We start from the raw sequence: 25139 nt of genomic DNA, 5'->3' as shown, positions 1-25139 counted from the left end.
AGGGCTGCACCACACATGGACATACCGGTATGTCATCATCAACTTGCGATGGGAATTGTCACTATTGAGTGAAACTGAAAGGTGATCCTATTTCTAAAATAAATACAATATTTATGTTTTTGTTTTTTTGTTTTTTTCTTCTTCAAGTGTCAGTTATTTTAAATGTATTAAAATAAATTATTTGGGAAATTATAATGTATTAAGGCATTTAAGGCTTATTAACCAAGGATACTTTTTAAGATGTCATGTTTCTAGTGTGGGAATCTTATCTTATGACACTCAGTGAACACAGAGGACTAAGGACAAGCACCAGGCACGGTAGAGGCCTGCTCCATATTTGTGTCAAGTATCTGTTACATTGGGGGGGTGGAGCCTCAACCCCGCGGCTGCTATATAAACTCCGCGCTCCCAGAGGAATGATGGCATTGGATAAGGGTCGAACTTTGAGGACTTTACTTCTAATTTGGGAATTAGCTGAACACCGCCAACATGCCTGCCAAGCCAGCACCGATCAAGAAAAAGCCAGCGGCCAAGGCGAAGGAGCCGGAGCCAGCACCAGCCCCAGCCCCAGAACCAGAGCCTGCACCCGCACCCGAGCCTGCTCCAGTTGTGGTCGAAGCCCCACCGGCCGAGGCTGCTGCCCCCGCCGAGGTAGAGGCTGCCCCCGCCGAGGTAGAGGCTGCCCCCGCCGAGGTAGAGGCTGCCCCCGCCGAGGAGGCCCCCGCACCGGAGCCAGTGGTGGAGGCCCCTCCACCCCCACCCCCACCTGGTAATGCACCGTGCTCAGAGACGCGAGCCCCATTACCTTGATATTCTTTCTGCGTAAAAATGCTACCTCGCTGTCTACTCTACGCTGACATGACCTAATTTGAAGGTGGATGTATGTTGGAGAATGTGCGTTTTCCAACTCGTAAGTCTTAAGTAGTCGGTTGCGCATCTTATGGTAAGAAGATGGTAAAAGAAAGCGCACTTCTTGACATCTTTGGAGACCCTTTACGCACAGTGCGCTCGTTGGTGGTAAAAGGCATGCTGGTCAACGACAGACTGCATTGTGTTTGCCCCGCTGTTTTGTAAATGAAAGATTATTGCGAACTATATTGCCTCATTTTCTGAGAACTCATCTTAAGTTGCTAATATGCGGTGCTGTATGTCCACGGAACAGTGATGTGCGCTCTGAGCTTCTTCTGAACTGGGTTCTAGCCTCTAGGCGTCAAACTTTTCTCCCTGGCCCAGAAGTGTCCATTCACTGAGAAAGAGAGTAATGCTTGGTTTGCATTGCTTCCATTGATTCATAGCCCAAGTAACGCATATTAGCAACAGTGATAATATCACAAATTGCTTTATTATTACAACTAAAGTTGAACCTTTAACATAATTACCCTCTCCTACTGCTGAGTTAGTATGCTGCTCACAAGACTCAAGCAATACAGGATATTAATTACATATTTATCACGTATTAATTGTACCCAAATGAGCCAACTGCCATTAGTAGGAGTATGGTAATATACTAGTCTTTGCCTAGTCATTTAACCTAACCTACCAAGTCTTCGTAACTTTGACTTGACTTTATGCATTTTAGTTAACCACTTGAACCCTAGTGTCCCTAATCTGGGGGGCGAACATTCTGTGAAAATAGATTGGCCTACAAATTATGCTATCTTTAGCGAAGAGATTTGGTTTAAAGGGAACTATACAGACGTGGAAGACCTCAGCCGACTAATAAGGGGTTTAAGTGGTTAATGAGAAACAACTCAGTCTAACATTTTTAATGTTAGACTGTTTTTAAATTGATATGTTCTAACCTTAACATCAACCGATGCTCCTGCAACAGAGGAACCCGCACTTGCTACTGCTGAAGTCCCTGTTGAGGCCCCTGCTGAGGTCCCCGCTGAGGGCCCAGTGGAGGCCCCTGCTGAGGCACCTGTTGATGGTAAACCTCTAACTGCTGTATAAACAGTAGACAACAGATAACCTTCAGTCAATTCAACGTACACTCAGTGTAATGCTAAAACTAAAAGCACTAACTGGTTCCTGGTAAAAGCACTATGAAGCTATGGTTGGCATACATCATAAGTTGCTGTATATATAGCCTATGCTATAGGCTGAAACATAACAACATACAGTATAGGGCTGTCACGATATGACATTTTACTTGACGATTAATTGTCACTCAAATAATTGGCGTTTAACGATTTAATTGTGTTTTTGTCGTTGATAATGACATTTCTGTTTGGCTTTTAGGCTTTGAAGTGGCACATGGTAGATGTGACACATAACCTAAATATACAAAGAAATTACTGACATATTTGACAACTTACTACTTAAAAAATAACGGCTATCAAATAACGGCTATCAAAATAACTTTGATAGCCGATCTACAAGCTCACAACGCGACGCGTTGTGAGCTTGTAGATCTGCTATTTCCACTATTTCTGACATTTTTCAACATTCACGATTATGACGATTATGACAAAATAATTGCGATAATGTCAAATAATCACGATTAGACAATTATGTAATAATTGTGACAGCCCTAATACAGTAGCTATATCAGGTAGGGATGCACCGAATATACGGCCACCGAAAATATTCGTCCGAAAATGTAAAAAGAAAATTGGCTAAAAATCCTCTATTTGGTATTCGGTTTCGGCCAACAATTTTCCATTTGGTGCATCCCTAATATGAAGTCTGCTGATCGACTGTGGCATTAATATCTAACATTTAACTATAGCCGAAGCTGCCCCACCTGCAGACGAAGCTGTCGCCGCTCCCGCTGAACCTGAAGCCCCTGTTGCTGGTAAACCACTATCTACAATCTGAAAGGAGACGACCGATAGCACATCCTTCAGTCTAATTCAACATTAAACCACTGTAGTCCCACTGTAACGCTAACAGCACTAAATGGTTCCTGGTAGTGGTAAAAGACTGAAGCTATGGTTGGCATACACGTTCATTGAGATCCAGCGTATGCCATATGCTGAAACATACAGTATATCCGGTCTGCTGATCAATGTTGGCATTAATATCTAACATTTAACTATAGCTGAAGCTGCTCCCGCTGAAGCTGAAGCCCCTGTTGCTCCAGCATATAACATGACAACATACATTATATCTAGGGATGCACCGAATATTCGGCCACTGAAAATATTCGGCCATCAAAACTATTCGGCCAACAAAAATATTCTGCTGAAAATGTAAAAAAATGTGTCTAAAAATCGATTTGGGTTGATTTTTACGCCAATTTCTTTTAACCGAATATTAAGAAGACATACAAAAAAAGCACCAAAAAAATGTTTTAAATAACCAATCTCAATATGGACCCATGGTGATACATTTTTTTTTTCTTTTTTTTTTTTTCTTCATTAATATGTTTATTGGAAGTTTAGGCACATTCACATTTGTAAATATAAAACAAGCTTATACAGCAGTATGGAGAGACAATCTATTCTGAATATAAGATACCATTCTTCTGGCCTACTTCCATAATGGTGATACATTTTGCCAAAATCATTTGTAGCTCTACAACAGAGGCACAGCCATGACAGCAATCGTACAATTCAATGACCTTTTTTGAAAAAAGATTGTATAATTTTCGGCCATTCGGTTTTAGGTTTCGGCCAACAATTTTCCATTTGGTGCATCCCTAATATCAAGTCTGCTGATCGATTGTGGCATTAATATCTAACATTTAACTATAGCTGAAGCTGCCCCACCTGCAGATGAAGCTGTCGCCGCTCCCGCTGAACCTGAAGCCCCTGTTGCTGGTAAACCACTATCTACAATCTGAAAGGAGGAGACGACAGATAGCACATCCTTCAGTCTAATTCAACGTTAAACCACTGTAGTCCTTCTGTAACGCTAACAGCACTAAATGGTTCCTGGTAGTGGTAAAAGACTCTGAAGCTATGGTTGGCATACACGTTCATTGAGATCCAGCATATGCCATATGCTGAAACATATATCCGGTCTGCTGATCAATGTTGGCATTAATATCTAACATTTAACTATAGCTGAAGCTGCTCAAACTGAAGCTGAAGCCCCTCTTGCTCCAGCATATAACATGACAACATACATTATATCTAGGGATGCACCGAATATTCGGCCACTGAAAATATTCGGCCATCAAAACTATTCGGCCAACAAAAATATATCTGCTGAAAATTAAAAAAAAATGTGTCTAAAAATCGATTTGGGTTGATTTTTACGCCAATTTCTTTTAACCAAATATTAAGAAGACATACAAAAAAAGGGGAAAAAAAAGTTTTAAATAACCAATCTCAATATGGACCCATGGTGATACATTTTGCCAAAATCATTTGTAGCTCTACAACAGAGGCACAGCCATGACAGCAATGGTACAATGACCTTTTTTGAAAAAAGATTGTATAAATTTCGGCCATTCGGTTTTCGGCCAAGTGTTTCCTTTATTTGGTATTCGGTTTCGGCCAACAATTTTCCATTTGGTGCATCCCTAATATGAAGTCTGCTGATCGACTGTGGCATTAATATCTAACATTTAACTATAGCTGAAGCTGCCCCACCTGCAGATGAAGCAGTCGCCGCTCCCGCTGAACCTGAAGCCCCTGTTGCTGGTAAACCACTATCTACAATCTGAAAGGAGACGACAGATAGCACATCCTTCAGTCTAATTCAACGTTAAACCACTATAGTCCCTCTGTAACGCTAACAGCACTAAATGGTTCCTGGTAGTGGTAAAAGTCTCTGAAGCTATGGTTGGCATACAAGTCAATTGAGATCCAGCGTATGCCATATGCTGAAATATATATCCGGTCTGCTGATCAATGTTGGCATTAATATCTAACATTTAACTATAGCTGAAGCTGCTCCCGCTGAAGCTGCTCCTGCTGAAGCTGAAGCCCCTGCTGCTGGTAAACCACTATCTATAGCAGACAACAGAAATCACCTAATTCAGTGTTTCTCAAACTTTCAAATCTCAAGGTCTCCCCTTAACTCTGACAGTGTACAAATGGGACCAAATGAACCTGTCAGGGTTCATTTGGTTCCATGTGTACACTGTCAGAGTTACAGACTTTGTATGGGTCAATTTAGACCCCCCTATAAGGAATCCACAGAGTCCCTTGAATCCACTTTGAGAACCACTGGTCTAATTCAACGTTAAACCACCATAGTCTCACTGTAATGCTAACGTCACTGGTTCCTGTTAAAACCCTTTGCTTGCATACAATTTATTGGAGATCCAGCATATGCTATATCAGCTGATATAACATATACTGTATATATACGTATATATATATATTACATATATATATTGCCTAATATATATGGCTGCTGATCGACCTTGGCATTAATATCTAGCATTTAACCATAGCTGACGCTGCCCCGGCCGCAGACGAAGCTGCCGCTGCTCCCGCCGAACCTGAAGCTCCTGTTGATGGTAAACCACTACTTTATGAAAGGAGACAACAGACCTCTCCTTCAGTTTAATTCAACTTTAGAACCACCATAGTCTCACTGCAATGCTCCAACTGGTTCCCGGTAAAACTCTACAAAGCTATGGCATACAGTTTAATGCAGAGCCATGATGGCCATAGTTGGACCTCTATTGATCCCAGAAGGGGACATTTTGTTTACATGGTATTACCACAAAAAAGCGTTACAGCTAGGAGTAATATTAATGATAATACAGAGTAAACAGGTAGTAACGCTTACACCGAGTCTGCTGATCCTACTTTGGCATTAATAATCTAACATTTAACTATAGCTGCCGCTGCCCCAGCTGAAGGCGAAGCTGCCGCTGCTCCCGCTGAAGGCGAAGCCCCCGCTGCTGGTAAACCACTATCTACAGTATCAAAGGAGATACCAACAGATAAACCTAGCCACAGTATCCAGTCTAATTCATCTTTAGACCACCACCGTTTCACTGTAATGCTCATGGCACTTACTGGTTCCTGTTAAAACACTATGAAGCTATAATGGTTGGCACACAAGTCGCTGGAGATCAGTGCATGCTATTATGCTGAAACATAACAACATATCAGGTCTGGTGATCGACGTTGGCATTAATATCTAACTAACTAATATTCAACTGTAGCTGAAGCTGCTCCAGCTGAAGGCGAAGCTGCCGCTGCTCCCGCTGAAGGCGAAGCCCCCGCTGCTGGTAAACCACTATCTACAGTATGGAATAAGATACCATATTGAGTCTTATTCAATTTAAACTCACCATTGTATCAATGCAATTCTGCTAAAGGTACTATGTAACGCTAATAGCACTAACAGGTTCCTGCCAAACGCTTTGAAGCTATGGCATACACTTTCACAGAGATCCAGCATATATTATCTGATGTAACATATTGTTGCCGTTGGGTGGAAACATTGTATGTCCAAAACCATTCCTTTTTTTAATATAATAGTGAAAATAGCAGCCATATAAGCTCACAATGCGTGGCATGTACTATTTTCACTATAGTGACACTCTTGATGATGAAGTAAGGCATTCATTTATGCAAAAAAAAACAACTAATTGTTGAAAGAATATGGAGATAAAAGGTTTCTGCCCAACAGCAACTATATATCAGGTGTGCTTGACTTTGGCATTAATAATCTAACATTTAACTATAGCTGACGCTGCCCCCGCTGCAGAGGATGCTGCCGCTGCACCCGCTGATGGTGAAGCACCCGCTGATGGTAAACAAACATGCAGAAACGTGTGCTTGTCCACGCATTTTATGTATCGTTTGAGAACAATTATTGGAAATAGTCCCTTGAAAAAATGCCTAATTTCTATTTTGTCAAACGACCATGTTGTGTGCCTACATACATAGATTAAACTGGAAAATGGAAAATAAAAATAATCCCATGCTATTTTTTGCATCAACACTTGAATATACGTTCTTTATGTCATATGATATGGTCGCTTGACAAGTATAAATTAGCTTTGCGTGTAATTCATTGACACCGCACTATGGGACAAACAGAGAGTTGTGAGATACCATTTGGATTAGATTTGACCGTGTAACATTGTGCTGCTGATTTCATGCTGCTTGCTATGCCAATGCTGACATTAATGCCTATTTACAAGCAGCTGAAGGTGCGGAGCCGGCCGCGCCAGAAGAGCCTAAACCACCAACACCTCCACCACCACCACCCAAAGGTAAACTGTCAGGCTGAGAAACCCATCATCACCGACTTGACTGCTATGATGGCCTTCACGTCACCTGTCTTTCGTTGTTACCGTGTTTGCGATAAACACTGGCCTGACAACCCCCGAATGACCTCAAACCTTAAAATCGAATTTGCAGTTCTTATTTGCCTGTTGTTGTCTTTTTCAAAGAATGCATTTCAAAATGTTTATTGTGGTATTCTGTGTTCCTTATGATATCTGTAGAGCCCACAAGTGCCCCCGTGGAGCTGTTTATGGAGGACAAGAATGACACCTCAGTCAGTGTCATTTGGAGTCAGCCAGAGACCATTGGAGACTCTGGTCTGGATGGCTACCTCATTGAAATCGCCAAGGACGGAAGTAAGTCCATCAACTGTTGCTCTCTCTCACACATGCATTTTGCATTCAATTCGACCCCACATGCTCACTGTACTGGCGCTGGAATACAACATGTTCGGTGGCGGTATTCATAGCGCGTGAAGCTATTTATTCTCTACTTCAGGAAGGGTCACAGCTGACATCTGTAGTTAAAATTTCAAATATACATCTTCCGTTATAAATCTTCAGTTATATTTTCTTATATCTCGACGCCCCCTTCACATCACAGAATGCTGAAGTGCATTTTAAATATACCCGCGAATGTGGTAAATGGAGGTTTAATGCGGGTCACCCCTATCGGTTGCACCTGTCCCTGAAGTGTCACTGGTAGATTTATATCATTGGCTACCTACCTCTCCCTAGAAGGAAAGGGCCATTCCAAGGGAGCTGCTGTGGTCTCACAAGAGCTCCTGTTTTAGATTTCCAGCACAACACTAAAGTCAGCACCAGCTAAATGTATGCTTGAGCTAGACTTCCAGCCAACAGACATACCGGTATATGTAGCATCTCACAATCAACTGTGTAAAAGACTACATGAAAAACTGCTTTACCACACTATTACTAATGTCCTTTTAGATCATTTTCAACGTTGGTAATTTGTATTAAAAAAAGAAAGAAAAATGGTAAATGTGTCATCTTGTTCTACATTTATAAATGTATGGCATTAAGGAAAATGGAAACATATATACTACAAACCTGCATCAGACTCCGCACTTTAAGTCAGATAAAACTTTCTTGATCAGTATAAATCTGATATCCTCCTGTTACTGTGGCCGGCTTGTTCGTTCAGTGTGCGTTTACCAAGTGTTTAGTGTTACAGTAATACAGCTGTGTGAACTGTGCCAATTATTCTTCACCACTGTATATTTTGGTCCACAGCTGATGACTGGATAGCCGTCAACGAGGACCTCCAGAAGTCCACCCGCTACGTCATCAAGAACCAGACCACCGGGGATCGCCTGAAGATCCGCGTTGTGGCTGTGAATGCAGGGGGCCGCAGCCCCCCTTGCGCCCTTCCCGAGGCTGTCCTGGTGAAGGAGGTTGCTGGTAAGAAGTGGCCCCACACAGAAATAGTGAGATCTACCTGTAGCTCTTAGACCCGACACACCCTTTAATGGACGCTTTGACCAAGTGTGTGTATATTTAGCTCTATTCCAACAGAGCGTCATTGGCCCTCTTTCTTGTGCGTCATTTTCTTGTAGTGGTGACTGAATGGTGTTCCACAGTAAAATCCTCAGTGTTCACTTATCACTCAGGAGTTTACAGTGTGGGTTCTATTTCCAACGCTACAGGATAGGCCAAATGTGCATCAGTACATCTCTGCCCTTTCAACACAGGCCACACACGGTTGTTCTGACCATCTACTGCATTGAACTGAATTACATCACCAGGCCACTGCAGAAAGGTCCTAAATAGACCGGGGACAGGGTCAAAGAGCATTTTGCTAATGATCTTTGACCGCTCAGATGTTTTAGCAAGGGATGTTTAACATTATGTTCTTTTCATTACTTGTGAACAAAGGCCACCCATTTATCAAATTAAATGGGGGGTGAAATTCCCTGTAAATAATATTTGTCAATATTTTTGGCTGAAACTGTACAGTCATTTGTATGGATAGTATATGCTAGGGTTTGTAAAGTGCAGATGTCACTTTTGAGAGAGGCAAGCCAGCAAAATGTTTCCTGGCAAAAACATTGATCATTGATAGTTGCCAATGTTTATTTGGAACACTTGCTCCGGGTGACATTCCACTCAAACACAGAGTTCCTTGCTCTTTAATGGCTGTTTTTTAACCTTTTGGTAACTTCTGATTAATATAAATGACTTAGAGAAAACTCACAAAGGCTTCACATGTGACTTTTGTGAAGTCGGAAACCATCGTTTAACGTGGAGAGAAAGGCGAGTTGAACAGGCATGGAAGGAAACATGATCCTGGCAATATTTTACTAGTACCAATGTCCCATGTTCACCGCCCTCTGCCATCCAGGAGGGAAGGTGGTTCCACATAATAGAGATGCCTCATTAAATGCTTTAACGAAAGAACGGCCAGCCACATTCTCCCGAAGCCTTGGAAAGATAGCTAGGATGTGTGTGTCATTAACGCAAATGTGGTAGTGGCTCTGTACCCACTGTAACAGTACATAGCTGGAGAGGTGACAAACTGCTCTCCGTGAGATCAATGGTGACAACTGATCGGCTTGCCAGCAGGTGTGGTTTGTCAGGGGAGTGGATGGTGCAGCGCATTCCAGCGTGTCCGCTCTGCATAGAAGGGGGTGTGGGGGAGGTTCTAGTTTCTCAAGTGGCGCCCAAGTCCCTTCGGACTGCCACAGAGTCACTGTTTATTTTGAAACATGCCATGGAATTTACAGGCAGCGTTTTCTTTAGACTTTTACTTTTGAGTGTCAAGTTGGGACACTCAACAGAAAGTGAGTGTCCTGATCATTTTGTGATGGTTGTATGTTAGTAACTTTATTTCCAAATGATGTTTTATGAGTAGCCTGCCTGCAGTGGTCTAATATTAGTCCTGCTTTATTTAGAATCCTGACGTTTCTTGCTTTGCTGAACTCAGCAGTTGGTTGTTCCCAACAATCCTCCCTTAAAAATGTCCCTCAATGATGGAGGAGTGCATTCTACTTACACTTTAAATAGTACTAATACATGTAACTTTGTTCATACAATCCTGTGTTCGCTGCTCAATATCAATGACTTTTGCATACAATTTCCCATTTTTCTAGACCGCCCCAAAGTTCGCATGCCCCGTTTCCTGAGACAGAGATACGTTGCTAAAAATGGTGACAAGATCAACCTGACCATCCCCTTCACTGTGAGTGTACACCTCAAAAGATCTTGTTATAAAAGCATGATCAATAATCTATACTTGCTGATTACTAAATGATTTTCAGCTACTGCGGCAACACCATTGTGAAAGTATAAATTATTATAAATGTTCTTGTCTTTCCCAGGGCAAACCCAAACCAGTTGTCAGCTGGACCAAGGACGGTCAGGCCCCTGACAAGAGGGTCAATATCCGTAGCACCGACACCAACAGCATCCTGTTCATCCGTACTGCTGAGAGAGCTGACTCTGGAGTCTATGAAATGTGTGTAAAAGTAGATGACTTTGAGGACAAATGCCCATTGATCCTTCAAATTGTTGGTAAGTAAAGCTACTGGGAAAAGGACAGATTTTTGTGTTCTTTTTCTTTAATTTACTAATTATCATTTAAGATCATTGCCTGGTTTGGTTTCTGTGTAATATAGTACAAACACTTTGTATAGCTAGTACAAAGTGTGTCATTTTGGCGTATTTTCTTTTTTCAAAAGTAGCAAAAATAGACCATCTACTAGCTAATCATTGTGAACCTGTTCGCCATAGATGCTCGGCTCGCCATAATTTGTGCTAATCAATGCTTTGTTTATGTTTTCTACAGAGCTGCCAGGACCCCCTGCCAGTGTAAAGATTGTTGATACTTGGGGCTTCAACGTTGCCCTGGAATGGACACCACCCTCTGACAATGGAAACACTGAAATCACTGGTTACACCATACAGAAGGCAGATAAAAAGACCGGAGTGAGTAGCTGCACGTCTTAGATTACAGTAACAGTGTCCACTTTATGTGTGATGGTTTTTGTGGTAGGCTACTCTTAATCAATCATATCCATGAAACACTTAACAATCAATACTTCATTAACTAATAACATATCATTGTACCTTTGATATACCAAATTGACTCCATCACTACATTTTCTGCTGCTCACGTTCAATCATCTATCTATCTCTTTGTCTCTCTTTCTTTCTCTTATACTATATATTGTCTTCCATTTGTCTGTCCACAGGACTGGTTCACTGTTTTGGAGCATTACCATAGACTTACTGCCACCATCTCTGACCTCATCATGGGAAACACCTACAAGTTCAGAGTGTATGCTGAGAACAAAGTTGGAATCAGTGAGGAGGCTATTGTTACAGATACTGAAGCTACCATTTTGAAGACAGGTATGTTTCACTACATGCTTTTGCTTTACAAATGGGATTGGCATAGAGTACATTTGGATTTTCTCTTCAATTCAATAGCTGAAAATGAAAAACAAACAAGGAAAACAATCTTCAACTTTTATTTCATAATATCAATTAATTCAATTGTTTATCCATTCATTGCAAGCCATAGCCTTTGTGGGGTTTCTGTGAGGCCTTAGTGAACGTTCTAATTTCAACAGGTGTAACAAATCCTAATACACATTATATATTGTCTTCACATTACTGTCATAGTAATCTGCGAAGCATGTTAACTAATGGAACCGTTAGCTTACTAAATATCACCTTTAGATCAGCTGTGCTTTATGAAAGGCAGTAGCCTTTGATGACATGTGCAATACTATATTTATTTCTGTTTTTACCTTTCTGTCTCTCTTTCTTCAGCCATCGACTACAAGCCTCCCGTGTACACAGATCCTGATTACAGCGAGCCTCCCAAGTTCACCACCATTCTTAGTGACAGAGCCACCACTGTTGGCTACAGCACCAGGCTGCTGTGCTCCGTCAGAGGAACCCCCATGGTAAACGGCAGCATATTTCTGGTTGTCCTAAACCAATATCCCTAACGTCCACCCTGTCACTGATTAAGCATTTAACCAGATACAGTTGCTCATTCAATGTTTGATACACAGCCTTTGGGAAGGAAAGAAAGTCAGTTTAAGTTAGGCACCACACCTGTGACCTTTTTGGGGATGTGCGTGCTTCCCTCTGGACTCTGATACACATAGCAGACAATACACATGACAAAACTACAGATCATCAGAGTCCAATTGTGTTTAATAGTCTAGCATGCTGGTGCTGAGCAATAGTGTTAAACTCTTTCATTAGGACTTGTGGAGATTAAGTCACAGTGAGCCATCATGCCATCATACCTCACCCTGTGATCATTCATTTTTTGTTCTTTGACACTCTAACACCAGAGGCATCAGTTACCTGAGACTGTTCTAGCCTGATGCCAGCTGGTGGCTTCCACCTCCATGATCTTGTGGTGATAGATTGTATGAAGGGCTTTTAGTCCACCGTTCATCCATCCCTGTCAGCATGTTTACCCCTGAGCCACAAAACGATTATATTGTATCCTGCCCTTGTTAGCCTGTGGTCTAGCCATTGCCCATTGCTTTCTACAATATGCTCCCTCTTCAAAAGACTGACAAGTGGCACAGAAGGTGTTTTACACCAAGGGACATGAAGTAGCTCTGGTATGACTACGGATGATATTCTTTTCCTTTAAGCTCTGTGAAGGGGATTGGGTTGGGAGAGTGACAGCTAGTTGAGGGTCAGATCTCAGATGTGTAAAATACCTCTACTCAATAATGTGGTGGCACTGCCATTAGAGCCTCTACTGTGTTTGAGCTATCTGTTCCCAGGTGGTTTTGTTATCAAGAGCAACGCTCTTCAGAGAGAACGCACGCAAAGTTGTTTATTTGATTTGGATGTTTTATAAGACATTTCACTATGACCAGTATTCTGCTGGGCATGACGGTTACATGTAGAGAAGCCCATTTTTGTCAGCACGCAAGAAAGAGCTAGGTGTGAAATTGGATGAACGTGAATTGAACTGGGTGACATAAATCACATAAGGCCCTTCTTTTTCCCACAGCCTAAGATTCAGTGGATAAAGAACAAGATTCCCATTACAAACGACCCCAAGTTCAGGCAGATGTGTGTGCAGGGTATCTGCACTCTGGAGATCCGTAAGCCTGGTAACTATGATGGCGGTGTGTACGTCTGCAAGGCCGTGAATCCACATGGAGAAACCTCAGTCGAGTGCAAGCTGGAAGTCAAACGTAAGTAATGGTTTTAATAAACGGAAGCCAGGAAGAAAGAATCCACAATTAACATAAATGTTAGGAAACAAATTAATTGGAGATAATTTATTTTGAGTGGTCCAAATATAAAATGTATTTGTCAAAATATCTTTACTGGTTTGAAAATCGACTTCAAATAAGCTCTGGCCAATCAAATACATTTGATATTATATACTGAGATATAATACGACATACTGTAAGCTTCCTGTAATATACTACATAATTCTTCATCACTTTGAATGTATTGTTATTTATGGTGTTGCCTGCTTTTGACCACAATTGAAGTTCTCACTCTCATACCAGCTTGTTTTTCCTCTTCAACAGAGCCAGCGGGTCCAGATGCAGAAGTACAAGAGGAATAGGCCAATATCGTCATTCTTAGAGGTTAGGCACTGCTTTTATACATTGTATTACTAGAATAATGGGTTTAGTTAATAAGATTTTAGTAACTTTTTTCCATAAATGTGTTTCTTTTTCACACTGTATTTGACAAGTACTGTAGGACAGGGATTTTCAAAGTGGGTGACGGGGCACCCTGGGGTGCTGTGATGCCAGTCCAGGGGTGCCGCGAGATAATTTGATAATATTTGGAATTCATCAATATCACTACATCAATATCACTTCACTATGCTTAGTAAAACAGACCTGATTTGCACTGTACTTGATGAGTTCTTTTTCCATCCACGGCAACTCTCTTCACCAAAAATAGCAGATTTACAAGCTCACAACGTGTCACAACGTGATGCGTTGTGAGCTTGTAGATCGGCTATTTTTGGTGAACCCTCCCCCCAGAATAGGCATGCTGGGGTTCAAGTGGTTAAACGTCAAGTATAACGTTATTTTCAGTCAGTTCTGATGGAAACGGACATTTCTCCAATAGGATGTAAGATTCTAAAAATTAACAGTGTAATTAAGGGGTGCCGTGGATGAAAAGGTTGTTTACAGGGGTGCCCTGAGTCAAAAAAGTTTGAAAACCTCTGCTGTAGGAGCTCCCCTTCAAAGCCCACAGCCCGGTGCTAGAAAGCTTTTCTCTCTCCATATGGATCTATTTGAGTCCTGAGATGACACCTGCCTTCTCCATGTCTTGCTGTCCATACATGGAAGTCACTAAACTTGGAATAGGTGGCCCCTGCCACTGAAACAGTCCGAGGGGCAGCACCCATAAATTAAACATGTAATGACTCCTCATGTACTCCGCTGAGGGAGCTTAATCACATTTCCCCCAGTCAGCAGCTGTAACCATAATTAGGGACTAGTGAGACACAGCCATTTATTTCTAGGCTCTACTGTTATAGTCTGTTGCTTTATACGAGTCCATCCACTTGACCCTAATTGTTTTGAAATAATGTTTGCACGATCTTAGGGATCTTTGCAGTATTTTAAAATGGGCTGTTGAAATATTACCAAAGACCAGGAAACAATACTTTTTCACATGCTTGTTTTAAAAATAGCCTTGTTGATGTTCTGTACTTAGATTTTCATCAAATTCCTCATGTGTTTATTATTGTAACTGTTAGTCACTGCCTCCAAAGACACTTCCAACACCTGTTTCTTGTTATTTTCTCACCTGCTGCAGTCCCAGATTAGGAGCAGAAGGAGCCTTCACAGCAAAAGGCAAGTATCCCTTTAGCACCTCTAAAACTCTCTGTAATGAAAATGTTTTTACAACTTCCTTACTGTACTGTAATAATTGTACCCTTGCTTTATTTATTTATTTTCCTTTGTGCAATCTCATTTTAGGCGTGTGCTGGATTCCTGAAAGAAATGTACATACAGTATGGCTGGTGAACACAACATCAAATGGTTGTTGACTGAATTATATCCTGAATGTTTATCAAGCTGAGCCATTTTTGTTCCTATTTATTTACTAACATACTTTATCACAGGCAGTACCACCCATATCCATGTCCACATTCAGCTAAGTTCCCAAAAAGTTCCCAAACTACCACTGCTCAAAGAAATGAAGGGAACATTTTGTTCCCTTCATTTCATTGAGTAGTATATTTTCATATCAGTATTGTAAGATGGTGTCCACCAATAATCATGTTACATAAATGTACTGTTACTCATAGGAGAACAACGTGTAACATGTAAGTGTTTGTACCAATAAATCTTTTCATGTCTGGTTTAGTTGTTTTGCTATACATTGTGTTCTGTAAATTGATAAATTAAAGGGTAATATATTGTACAAATGTCCAACCCTTTGCAGTAACCTAATTTACTTTGTGTTCATCTAAACAAATCGATTATCCATGCCTGTACAATTCTTATGCAACAGGAGAATGTAGAAGAGAGAAGTATTTGAATGTCATAGGCCTATATTGCTGTGTTACTATATTGTGTCAAATGTCAAACTGTGACTATCCCTTAGCAATCCATTTAACCTACTTAGGTACTGGCCTTCTGGAGTTTGCCACATAAGATAATAAAAAGGTGTTAGAACATGGAGCATCTGAAAGCCAATTTTGGTTTGGTTTCTAAAACTGATTATACCACGCAGCATAAAACTTAAAAAAAAGTGTAAGTAAATAGAGTAGATCTACTATTTGACGTGTGGAGGGTACTTGCAGTGCATCTATGAGAATGTGAACACAGTGTCTCTCTTACATCTTGCTCATACTCAGACAAGTGCAAAAGTGGATAACAGCATGTTAGGACTGCCACAATAATAATACCACACTAATACTGATCTTCTAATCATGCTGTCGTGAAGTTACAGGCATGCATAGTGAATAGTGATATAGGCCATCGTGCCAGAGATATCTAGGTTACTGCCAGAGATAGGCTCAGTTCACAAAGTGGTTGACAAAATTAGCCTCACTGCTCAAGCCTTCCCTCAAGTTATTTTAGGCCGAACTTCAAACTGCAGCATATCACACTTTGACCTGCCCAAACATGTTTCAATAGTGGTAAGATGCAGCCCTTTAGTGTTCGGCCGTCATGTTTCAGGGCTATGTTCAAGCAAAAGTCAATAATAAGATTTATTTTTTTATTATTCTATTTAAAGAAAATAAGTAAAAAAACGTTATAATCCTGAGATCATAAGTCTATATCCTAATCAATAAAGTCTATAGTCTCCTTTTAGACTAGTTTAAGGACATTGTGGGAATGACTCTTTGACCATTGCACCCTCTAGTGTTACTGTCACGTAATAACATCTATGCATACGCCATTGTGGTCCACAGGAAATGAGTCCTGTCAAAATGTTTTCAACTTTATCAAGAACTAAACAAAGACTGACCAGCTATTATAACATTATCCAAGGTATGTAATTGCTGATATTGTGCAATAAAGGGTCTGTGCTTTAAGAATGGGATTGAACGATCTCGTTACAGTATTAGCTATGAGGCTAGAAGATTGTGACAGCATTTCCTACAACTCTAAAATAGCCTACCAACAGTATAACGTGTTCTATCCACTTATTATAACTCTATGGTTCTACCTCTGTTTTGAATGAGGTTCTAGAGTAGTAGGCTACGTGCATATAGCCCAAATTCTCTTCATGGCAATGATGAAAAAGAAAATGGTGGGAATTGCCAGTTTAGCAGTAGGCCTATTTGAAAAAGTAGGCCTACTGACATATTTTACTTGAGTAAAAGTATCAATAGGCTACTGCAATATAGAAATACTTTGTTACAACCCAGCTGGCACACGACGTCAGTACAACGTTGGGACAACGTTGTACTCCAACGTTGGATGACCATTGGATTTTGGTTGTAAATGAAAGTTTGTCTGACGTCCTAACCTAACGTTGGTTAGACGTCAGAACCTGATGTTGCTTTGACGTCGTAACCTGATGTTGGTTTGACATCTTAAACTAACGTCGATTCAACGTTAATCTCTGATGTTACATAGACGTTGATTAAAGGTTAGACTCCCAACGTTGGATACCAGTTGTATTTTGGTTGTAAATGAAAGTTTGTCTGACGTCCTAACCTAACGTTGGTTAGACGTCAGAACCTGATGTTGCTTTGACGTCGTAACCTGATGTTGGTTTGACATCTTAAACTAACGTCGATTTAACGTTAATCTCTGATGTTACATAGACGTTGATTAAAGGTTAGACTCCCAATGTTGGATACCAGTTGTATTTTGGTTGTAAATGAAAGTTTGTCTGACGTCCTAACCTAACGTTGGTTAGACGTCAGAACCTGATGTTGCTTTGACGTCGTAACCTGATGTTGGTTTGACATCTTAAACTAACGCCGATTTAACGTTAATCTCTGATGTTACATAGACGTTGATTAAAGGTTAGACTCCCATCGTTGGATACCAGTTGTATTTTCGTTGTAAATGAAAGTTTGTCTGACGTCATAACCTAACGTTGGTTAGACATCGTAACCTGATGTTGGTTTGACATCTTAAACTAACGTCGATTTAACGTTAATCTCTGATGTTATATAGACATTGATTAAAGGTTAGACTCCCAACGTTGGATACCAGTTGTATTTTCGTTGTGAATGAAAGTTTGTCTGACATCATGACCTAACGTTGGTTAGACGTCATAACCTGATGTTGGTTTGACATCTTAAACTAATGTTGATTTAATGTTAATCTCTGATGTTACGTAAACGTTGATTAAAGGTTAGACTCCCAACGTTGGATGTTGAAAAAGAAAGTTTGTCTGACGTCATAACCTAACGTTGGTTAGACGACATAACCCGATGTTGGTTTGATGTCATAACCTGATGTTGGTTTGACATCTTAAACTAACGTTGATTTAATGTCAATCACTGATGTTACTTAGACGTTGATTAAAGGTTAGACTTCCAACGTTGGATACCGGTTGTATTTTGGTTGAAAATCAAAGTTTGATTGACGTCATAACATAACATTTGTTTGATGTCAATCTCTAATGTTATGTAGACGTTGATTAAAGGTTAGACTCCCAACGTTGGATTTTTAAGTTTGATTGACGTCATGACCCAACATTGGTTTGATGTCAATCTCTGATGTCATGTAGACATTGATTAAAGGTTAGACTCCCAATGTATTTTTGTTGAAAAGTAAATCGGATTGACGTCATAAGGCAAACATTGATTTGATGTAAGCATCTGATGTTATCTTGACATTGAATTTTGGTTGGTCTCCTAACGTTGGATAAAAGTTATTTTAGTTGAATAAAATTGGACTGACATAATCCAACGTCAGCTTGATGTTAATCTCAGATGTTATGTAGACGATTACTGGTTCAACTCCAAATTTGGATACAAGTTCTAATTTGGTTAAATGAACATAACCCAACGTTGGCAAGACGTCATCCTCCAATGTTGGTTAGACATATAAGCAAGAGGTGCATTGCTGTCAAAACCCAACATTAGGTTGACATCAATGACCAAAGTTGGAAATGCAAAACATCAGAGGGCGTGAAAACCAACGCTAACATCACATCAACTTCCAGACATATGACAGTATGACACCAAATTGTGTCAAGTACTGAATAGTGAATAGAGGGTAGCTCACACAGCAGTCACTAGGTCTGATTAAGCTTGATCCAGAAAAGAACATAACAGTTCACCTTTTTTTTACCTTAACACTGGACAAATAAAGAAATACATGAAATAATAGCACAGCCTACCTCAGAGAGAACTTCCAGACAGTTTCCTTTTTACTTGCATATGTCCCACAACAACAACAAAATTATGAATAAAATATATTCCGGTGTGTTCACAACAAAAATATAATAATTAAAAAATATAATCCAGTGAGTTCACAACAACAACAAAAATTATTAAAAAAAAATATATTCCGGTGAGTTCACAACTACAAAAAAAAATTAAAAAAATGTATTCCGGTGAGTTGCCAGATTAAACTGTAGGTCCAAACAGAACTACCAAGATCCCCCAGAATTCACAGTGTCAGTTCAATCAGTTCTGAGTGCATGCGTTTGTGTCCCCCGCTGCCTCCTCTTGCCTGCATGTCCAGTGAGCTACCAGGTTTTAGGTCCAACCAGAACTAATTCAAGTTATATCAGTCCATAGTGTCCCTCTTGAAATGGACAGTTCCCCTGTGTCTCCCGCCTCTTCTGCTTTAGGTTGTCCTCTGCTTCTGGGTTGAACGTCATGACGGCATCTGTAGAAAAAGAGAATACAAAATATGTAACATGCTGTCATAACCTTACACCACCACATTGTCATGTGGTGTAAATTATTTACAGGTGTGTCTACAAGGTCACAATGCATACAAAAACTTGAAAACTTCACATCATGTTCACCCTCATAACCTTAAAATAACAAGAGTTCAGTTGGTTAAGCAGGCCCTCACCCAGAAGAATTAAATTGTAAGACACTGAAAACCACAGAACACCCAAACCTTATACTGTGTTATGCTGTGCATTACTTCTTACTTACTTAAAAAGCTTGGTCACAGAGGTGCTTCTTCTCTCCATCCTCTCAACGACTGGACCCAAGCAGACACATCACGCCAGCTAAGAGAGAGAGAAGAAAGAAGGAAATAGGTTAGACCAGGGTTTCCTAAAGTGGGTGCTGTTGCACCCTAGGGTGCCTTGATGCCAGTCCAGGGGTGTCTCAGAATAATCTGATCATCAATATCACTACATCAATATCAGTTCACTAAGTAAAACTGACCTGATTTGTGAGGAGTTATTTTTCCATCTACGGCCAACTCTCTTCTGCAAAAATAGCAGATCTACAAGCTCACAACATGTCACGACGCGCTGTGAGCTTGTAGATCGGCTATTTTTGGTGAACCTTCCTCCCAAAATAGGGATGCTGGGGTTCAAGTGGTTAAACATAAAGTATAAAGTTATTTTCAGTCAGTTCTAATGGAAACTGATATTTCTCCGATGGTGTAAGATTCAAAATATTTACAGTGTACTTCAAGGGTGCTGTGGATTAAAATATTATTTACAGGGGCGAGGTGACCCGAGTCAAAAATGTTTGAAACCCCCTGGGTTAGACACCAAATCAAAGACACTTGCCATTGTATCAAAGGGAAGGACATGTTTTGCCCAATTACATTATTTACAGATTGGTGTGTGCCAATTGTCTGTCCTTGGTCAACATGAAGTTACCTTGTATTGCTCTAAAATACATCAGTCTTCTCCAAAGCCACCTTCCTTTTCCCCCTTCATGTGGTTACCGAAGAGCCTGAAGAAAAACATATTACATTTTTGTGAACAATATAGTAGGGTAAGGTTCTTTTGTAAACATGGCATATAATCTCTTGATCCCTTGTTGATCAGGTGGCCCAGGGTGGTCCGCTTTTTAAACCCTCTACACCAAATCTGCTCAGCAACAGCAGGTCTATAAGCTACATTCATGCAAAATTGTATTTATTTATTTTCACATAATTTTATGACATTGTCATAAGAGGGGGTTCCAGTGGTTAAGCTGCGAAAAAATGAAAACATGCAGACAGGCCATCGCCTAGAATAATTAAACAAATAATTATGCAGACACTGAAAACCACATCACACAAGGGTTAATTCATATTGTATGTTGAAACATGCAGAGAGGGAAGCAAGCACATCTCCAAAGATTTACAGGTGCCGAACCAAGGAATATATAATATACACACCATGGAAGGAGGAGGTTCACACACTGTTCCAGAGCTCCAGTAAATAGTTTATTAGGATAGAATAATAACTATTTACCGGAGCTCTGGAACAGTGTGCGAACCTCCTCTTCTTCCATGTTGAAACATGCACTTTATACTGTGACTCATATAAAGCCTACCAAGGTCTTAAAAGCTTGGTCATCACAGAGATGTTGCTCCTCTCTCCATCCTCTATCCTGTCAACCACTGGCACCAGGTCCGAAAGGACTATCAGACACGTCACGCCATCTGAGAGAGAAAGAGAGGTTAGACACCCAATCAAAGCGTTATAATTTTCCATCGCACAACAGTTTGTAGATTGGCTATTTAGTACAAAACAATGATCAGACTACCTGGTTGTTATCTCCCAAGAGTAGAAACCACCATGTCTATCCCAAAGGAAAGGCGGGACAAGCACAGCAGACACCTGAGAGAGAGAGAGAGGGAGAAGAAAACAGACTAGTGACTAGTTCATACATGTTTGCTTCCACATAAGACAGGACTGGACACTGCGTCACAAGAACAAGCAGCCACCCAATGTACGGCACCTGAGACACAGAGAGAAAGGAAATAAAATCAGCACAAAAAGAAAGGAAACTTGACTTCGGTCCATTATCTCCCCTTTAATAATACCAATTTGTATTGTTTTATATCATTTTTATCATTGATTCGTCACCTTTACAACAAAGTACAGCTTGTAAGCATCGGGCATTCGAGGCATGAGCTACACAACCTAACGTGTGGGTAGCGCCGATCAAGGTTTTGCCAAAATGGCTTGCAATATTGTTCTGCTGGCATTTACTCTCATTGTGGGCTTCCCTGACACTGAGCTTAAAATTAACAAAGTGTAAAAATGGTCAACATGTGTTGTTTTTTCTTTTCCTTATTACTGTGGGAGAGTGCAATCATTCAATCATTAAAGGGGAGATATAATGGACCGAAGTCACAAAAATAGCTGATCTACAAGCACACACAATGTGAGGCTGTAGAATGGCTTCTCAGTTCAAATAAATCATTATTAATTAAGTAAATTACCTGGTTGGCTTAGCTCCCAGGATCACCTCATACCACCACAGAGACACCTCATGTAACAGAGAGAGAGTGAAAAAGGAAATGAATAGGTTAGATTTTATCATACTCCATCAAACAACAATGTTGCATTAGACACAAAATTATCTACAAGAACACATTGCATAATATGAGCATGTACAGTATATTATTTAGTACTTGACTAGTTCCTGCAGTGATTGGCTGCAGTAGATTGGCATTCAGACGTGTTTGTAACACCTGTGAAGTGCAGCTTTGGCAGTACAGGGTAAGAAGAGAAGGAGAAGTCTCATGCAAAAGTCATGCTGTATTCTATATTGGATCTTGGATATTATACCACAGGATGAAGATACCTTTTATTTTCCTATTGTGGATTACTACTGGATTTCCTGGATTAAAAAGGGTGGTAAGAGGAGACTTAACCTACCATATTGCATAGACTGGTTTTCTTTTCGACGTTGGAATTTTCTGTTGACAGAAGAAAAACAAAAGTTGAAAGACTACAAAATACATTACAAATGAGCCATGTACCACACACACACACACACACACACACACACACACACACACACACACACACACACACACACACACACTCCTGTTAATCACTTCTAGCTCCCACTCCCACTTTGAGAACCATGGCACAAAATCAGTGTTTGTCAATTATGCATTTGAGCCATGGACCACCATTTAGTGAGATTTAGCCTCTCAGTCTCATACCTAATAATTTAGGAATACAGATCATGTGTAAAAAATAATTTAGCTTGTACATTTGGTTTGATTTTACAGTAATTAAAAGATCTATAGGGGTCCATTTGGTTATCAACTCCCCATCATTTAGCTGGGGACCACCTGGAAGGCTGGAACCAACCTAACATTACTAAACAAACACTATATAAATAGCAATGATTACTGTCACAATAACACTATTTAAATGCTGAATAAATAATGGACCTTGGAAACATTATATAATGGAAACTTTTTTACAGCAATGAGGGTTCCTGTCACATATTAAAAGGGGTCTGCAGCCAAATAGTCATTTTGGATTTTGGGGTCCTTGACATGAAAAGGGCTGAAAACACTGGAGTATGAATTGTAAATAGTGAAGTTGTAAAAAGTACTGGAAGCAAAAGCAATCAATTAAAATAGCTTTACATACCTGTGTCATCTCCCTGCTCCAAAACTCCTTCTCTGTGTGCAAAAAGTCTCCATAATGTAGATTTAATCCCACAAATAGACTGGCAGCAACCTATCTTCCTGTTCAACAATCAACAGTGATTTTATTTAGTTTAGTTTTATCTTAAATCACTTTTAGACAAGCAGCTCTCAATGCTTGCTGTTGGTGACAAATGTAACTGCTGTGGGCTGTTTGGATTCAAAGTGGGGGTGTGCTCTCAGCAGAGCCAGTGGTAGCTGGCCACATCACAGTCACATGACACACAGCCAATCAGGCATTTGCAATTGCATTGTGGGCAGTGTAGTTGATTTTCAAACTGCTTTCCATAAACACACATATATTGTGTTCCTCTCTGTAACTACAAAGATGGCTCCCTTCATCTTTCATATGTTTCCTCCAAACTATAATATCCCAAAAGATAGGCATTAAAATGTGTTTTAATCAGATTTAATTACAGATGATAATTTGCTTGTATAACCAATGTCTGCCCAACATTATTTTACTAACGTCCACATAACGTTGAAGTCTAACATCATCAGACGTTGATATTTGGTTGGTTTTAGGTTGTGTTGGTAACTAACCAATAACCAACGTCTGTTCAACGTATTATCCCAACGTCAGGTTGACGTCAGGATGATGTTTTTATTGTATTATACTCATTTCAAGCAGGATAGTTTTACATTAAGCTTCTGAAGCATTGAGGAATACAGTATGGTAGTGGATCTCAAACATTTCAAAGAAGAAACATTTCCATTAGAGAAGATTTTGATGAGTCAAGCAGTGATTCTCAACTATTTTAATTGCAAGAACCCCAGTTTGACATGCATTAGTCTAAGTACGGACCTCCATTTTATGGCATTTCTATCTGAGACCCCAATTTATTGTAAAATCAATGTTAATGGGTCCATTTTGGTTCCATTTGTACACTCTATGAGTTACCCATAAGGGTCCATTTCATTCCTAACTATCATTTAGCAGGGGACCCCCTGGAACTCCCTCAAGGACCCCACTTCGAGAACAAATGCAGTTAATATCAGGTTGCCATTCCATATATCTTTACTGTTTTTAAACCATTAAGACATAAGGTCGATACCTTCTAAAGCCTGACCTAAGTTTTCAGAAAAAAACGCCTGAGGGATAAAACAGGGGTTCCCGTCCATAATGGGTTGTGTATGTTGGGCTGATTTGTACACTTTGTTCTATGTCACATCTATAATGTTTTACATTGATAAACTTCATAGTTAATAGTATGCGGTATTAAACTGTGGATACCCCAGGCTGGCTTGCGGTGGACATTTTTGTCTGAATGATATTTTTGCCATGGAGTGGACAATAATGTTACCAGTAGCACACAAAGAGCCAGTCTCAAATGTCTACTAGCACAGTGGTTCTCAAAGCAGGTTGAGAGGGACCTCAAAGTTCCTTGAATGCGGTCCAAATCGAACATTACAGGTCTGTAACTCTGAGAGTGTATGGAACCAAATGGACCCATAAACACTCTCAGAGTTATGGGTCCTTAAAAATAATAATAATACAAATAAATTGAGAACCACTGTACTAGTGGAATATAGTGTCATACATATCCTGAAGAAACCCTGGAGACTGGGACAGAAATTTTGTCTCATGATCAAAATTACAACATTGTTATTTAAAAACAAAATCTAAAATCTACCATGGTCAAAGGCAAGTCTCGCCACATGTGTCAATGTACAGACATTGATGATCCCTGTGCCAGGAGATATTATGGGATATGTTGTTTTTATCTTTAAATGGGTATACCCCATTTGATGGTGTCCCATAGATGTTCAACAATGACCTATTACAGCTGAGGTCAAGACCTTTCCATTAACAGTTAGCCATTTCTAGCCTATGTAAGCCCTTCTGTGGCTGAATGATATGCCTTTAATCATGGACTCTAGGCAAGATTCAGAGGTCATTGTCACAGCATTCTGCTGTGTACTGTTAGATAAGCATCATGGTGTGCCTATCTGTCTGT

General features: G+C 40.2%; 2 protein-coding genes and 2 long non-coding RNA genes across 8 annotated transcripts in view; 2 read left to right on the top strand and 2 right to left on the bottom strand.

The window, feature by feature from the left end:
• The first annotated feature begins 441 nt into the window (after positions 1-441).
• mybphb (myosin binding protein Hb) lies at positions 442-15479 on the top strand. 4 transcript variants are annotated; one of them, XM_080727446.1, is made up of 15 exons: positions 442-769; positions 6074-6139; positions 6601-6666; positions 7064-7132; positions 7367-7501; positions 8399-8566; positions 10255-10343; positions 10483-10675; positions 10950-11089; positions 11356-11515; positions 11939-12075; positions 13155-13341; positions 13687-13746; positions 14939-14976; positions 15103-15479. In XM_080727446.1, exons 1-13 carry the CDS (start codon positions 490-492, stop codon positions 13722-13724), a joined length of 1728 nt encoding a protein of 575 aa, XP_080583572.1. In that variant the 5' UTR covers positions 442-489; the 3' UTR covers positions 13725-13746; positions 14939-14976; positions 15103-15479. The 4 variants fall into 4 exon arrangements, with proteins under 4 accessions (XP_080583572.1, XP_080583571.1, XP_080583574.1 ...); XM_080727445.1 differs by having other exon boundaries at positions 7061-7132; XM_080727448.1 differs by lacking the exon at positions 6074-6139.
• Positions 15480-16529: 1050 nt separating this feature from the next.
• Positions 16530-25139, top strand: part of LOC308286430 (synaptotagmin-2-like) — a 66370-nt gene continuing 57760 nt past the window's right edge. Inside the window, exon 1 of one of the 2 annotated variants that reach the window (XM_080727449.1) lies at positions 16530-16626. The gene's annotated coding sequence lies outside the window, so the exon portion shown is untranslated. The remainder of the gene's footprint in view (positions 16627-25139) is intronic. The other variant, XM_080727450.1, reaches the window with a different exon arrangement.
• Positions 19713-21162, bottom strand: LOC308286440. The gene is made up of 3 exons (XR_013962102.1): positions 21060-21162; positions 20396-20471; positions 19713-19789 (listed from the first exon to the last, which is right to left on the bottom strand). It is a non-coding gene; the product is annotated as an uncharacterized lncRNA (long non-coding RNA).
• Positions 21271-23316, bottom strand: LOC308286441. Its single transcript, XR_013962103.1, has 4 exons — positions 23126-23316; positions 22394-22434; positions 21955-22001; positions 21271-21346 (listed from the first exon to the last, which is right to left on the bottom strand). It is a non-coding gene; the product is annotated as an uncharacterized lncRNA (long non-coding RNA).

The sequence above is a fragment of the Nannobrachium achirus genome (assembly GCF_963921795.1).
Source record: "Nannobrachium achirus genome assembly, chromosome: 6".
NCBI classification, from domain to species: domain Eukaryota; kingdom Metazoa; phylum Chordata; class Actinopteri; order Myctophiformes; family Myctophidae; genus Nannobrachium; species Nannobrachium achirus.
Note: the sequence above shows the minus strand (reverse complement) of the source record. Positions and strands in the feature narration are given on the sequence as shown.